Consider the following 2,500-nt stretch of genomic DNA (forward strand, 5'->3'; position numbering starts at 1 on the left):
TATAAGTGCATGTTATATTCATAAGTATGTATACATTTACATCTGCTTACAAATTCATATCTAAAGCGCCTAAGCCCCCCTCCCCATCTCTCTCCCCCCCCTCCCACCCCAGAGCCGCAGACGACCGTGTTCGGCGGCCCCGACCTGTACATCAACGCAGGCTCAGCGATCAACCTGACCTGCCTCGTCAAGTACAGCCCGGAACCCCCGCCCTACATCTTCTGGTACCACAACGAGGAGGTGAGAGTTCAGGGGCAGGGGCTTCTGTGTGGTTTATTTCCTCTTATTCGTCTTCGTCTTTTTTTTTTCTTTTTTTTTATGTTGTTTGTGTTTGCTTTTTTTCGAAGATTTAGTATGTAGTTTGTTTTTTCTCTCTCTTTTTTTTTTTTTTTTTTTTTTTTTGAGATTGTGAGATTTTAGAAAGCATTATTGTGGGTTTTTCTTTTCTTATATAGTCTTTTTTTTAATTCTTAAGGTTTATTGTTACTTTCATAGATAAGGATAAATAAAGGTAAGTTTAAGAAAAGTAAATACCAGAAAAGAATAAAAAGGAAAAAAAATAAAGAAAAAAGAAAACAGAAAAGAAATGAAAGAAGAACAATAAGGATAATAACAACAATAAAACGTAGAAACAGCCCCTCCGCTGCCAAGAACCTCAGTGTGTTATGTATTTTCCAGCCCGTTTCCCGAGTCCTCTGGATCTCCCCCAACATTATTCCAGCCTTTTGAACAACGAAAGACCCGTTCCCGAGAGGCCGAAATTTACATGCAAAAAGTAACAAGCTTCTTTATTCTCCGTTTGCTTTATAGGGGTTATATTACTCTGGATGCTTACAGTTTGTTTGTATATGAATGTATATTAGAGTCATATATATATATATATATATATATATATATATATATATATATATATATTATATTATATATAATATATATACATCTATGCACAATACATTCATATATATATATATATATATATATATATATATATATATATATATATATATATGATTCTATGCCTACATTCATATATGAAAAAAAAGTATCCACAGTAATAATGTATATATACATGTGTATGTGTGTGTGTGTGTGTGTCTGTATATACATATATATATATATATATATATATATATATATATAACACACACACACACACACACACACACACACACACACACACACACACACACACACACACACACACACACATACACACACACCTTGACTGAAAAACGTCGTAAAATCAAACAGAAATTGAAATTATTTCTCATGATCTGACATTTCAAAACATGATATGACCCCGTTTGTGCCTCATCAGTATTTGAAGTCGGACTGGCATCGAATCGGCAGCTCTAGAATAGTCCCTAATGATTCTTGGGTCTTGCTGCCCCGTCTGAATCCCAGCTCTAACAAACCTTTCTCTGACCATAGAGTCCAATCTGCACAGACGACTTTTACAAATTGAGCAGAGACTCTCTATCGCCCGGACTGTCTGGACTGTTCCCAAGCCACCGTAGTACTTTTATATGCTTCTGGGACATGAACTTTTCCACCTTTTTGGATAAATGGCATGAGGCCAAGTCCTTCTGGGAAAATCCCTGAGCCTTCAAGATTTCGCTCTCCTACCGCTGGGATATCTTTCCTTTGAAGGATCTTAATGCAAGGTTACGAGCTCATCCTGCTATCAACTGGTTGTAAGGAACCGATATCGTGATACCTAATGCAATCCCCACGAAAACCTTTTTTCAACATGTTTGACGTTTTATTTGAAGTGACATCCGCTAGGTGGCTCTCCTGTAATTATCCTAAAATGATGGCTACGTTGGTGTAAACAAAGCATTGACTCGCTTCGTTAAATAACAGCTTTCTCCAATTATCCATGAGCACGTATTCAAGTGCCACTTTGCAGCGTTTTCCCTTCATTACTTCTGACAAAAGATGTTTGCCGGTTGGGCTCCAGCCTTCCCACCAACTTCGAGTGGGCGTCGGCGAACTTACATATATTCAATTATCTCTAAGTCCCCCTGTGCTGGACATCACTGGTCTTGCAACTTTCTTTCTTTGATCGAATACACCTCATCAGGGGATGCACTTTTCTTTTACGGCCACAATTTCTTTTGTCTTTTTATTCACTTTGGTCGCACAACAGACAGCTGCTTACGTCAGTTAGTTTAGCAATTATACTGCATGTCTCTGATGTCTGCTTTTGCAGTGCAATAATATTGTTTCCTTAGAGTCACATCCACCATGTGTGACAACTGTGTGTGTATATATATATATAGATATAGATATACATATATGTATATATATATATATATATATATATATATATATATATATATATATATATATATATATACCACCGCTCACTCTCCTACCCAATGCTGACCCTGTGTCGCCACTGCCCACAGCTGCTGAGTTACGACAACGAGCGCGGCGACGTGACCGTGCTGACGGAGCAGGGGCACGACACCTCGTCGCGTCTCCTCATACAGCATGC

At 38.0% G+C, this 2,500-nt stretch overlaps 1 protein-coding gene across 1 annotated transcript in view; it reads left to right on the forward strand.

Moving 5' to 3' along the window:
• LOC122252707 (zwei Ig domain protein zig-8) overlaps nt 1-2,500 on the forward strand; it is a 40,790-nt gene that overhangs the window by 30,489 nt on the left and 7,801 nt on the right. The window contains exons 5-6 of the mRNA XM_086546070.1: nt 113-240; nt 2,412-2,500. The exon at nt 2,412-2,500 is cut by the window's right edge and continues 80 nt beyond it. Coding sequence (XP_086402196.1) covers nt 113-240; nt 2,412-2,500 — 217 coding nt within the window. The remainder of the gene's footprint in view (nt 1-112; nt 241-2,411) is intronic.

The sequence above is a fragment of the Penaeus japonicus genome, unplaced genomic scaffold (genome assembly GCF_977035675.1).
Source record: "Penaeus japonicus unplaced genomic scaffold, GWHDUDI00000001_assembly GWHDUDI00000017, whole genome shotgun sequence".
Lineage (NCBI taxonomy): Eukaryota > Metazoa > Arthropoda > Malacostraca > Decapoda > Penaeidae > Penaeus > Penaeus japonicus.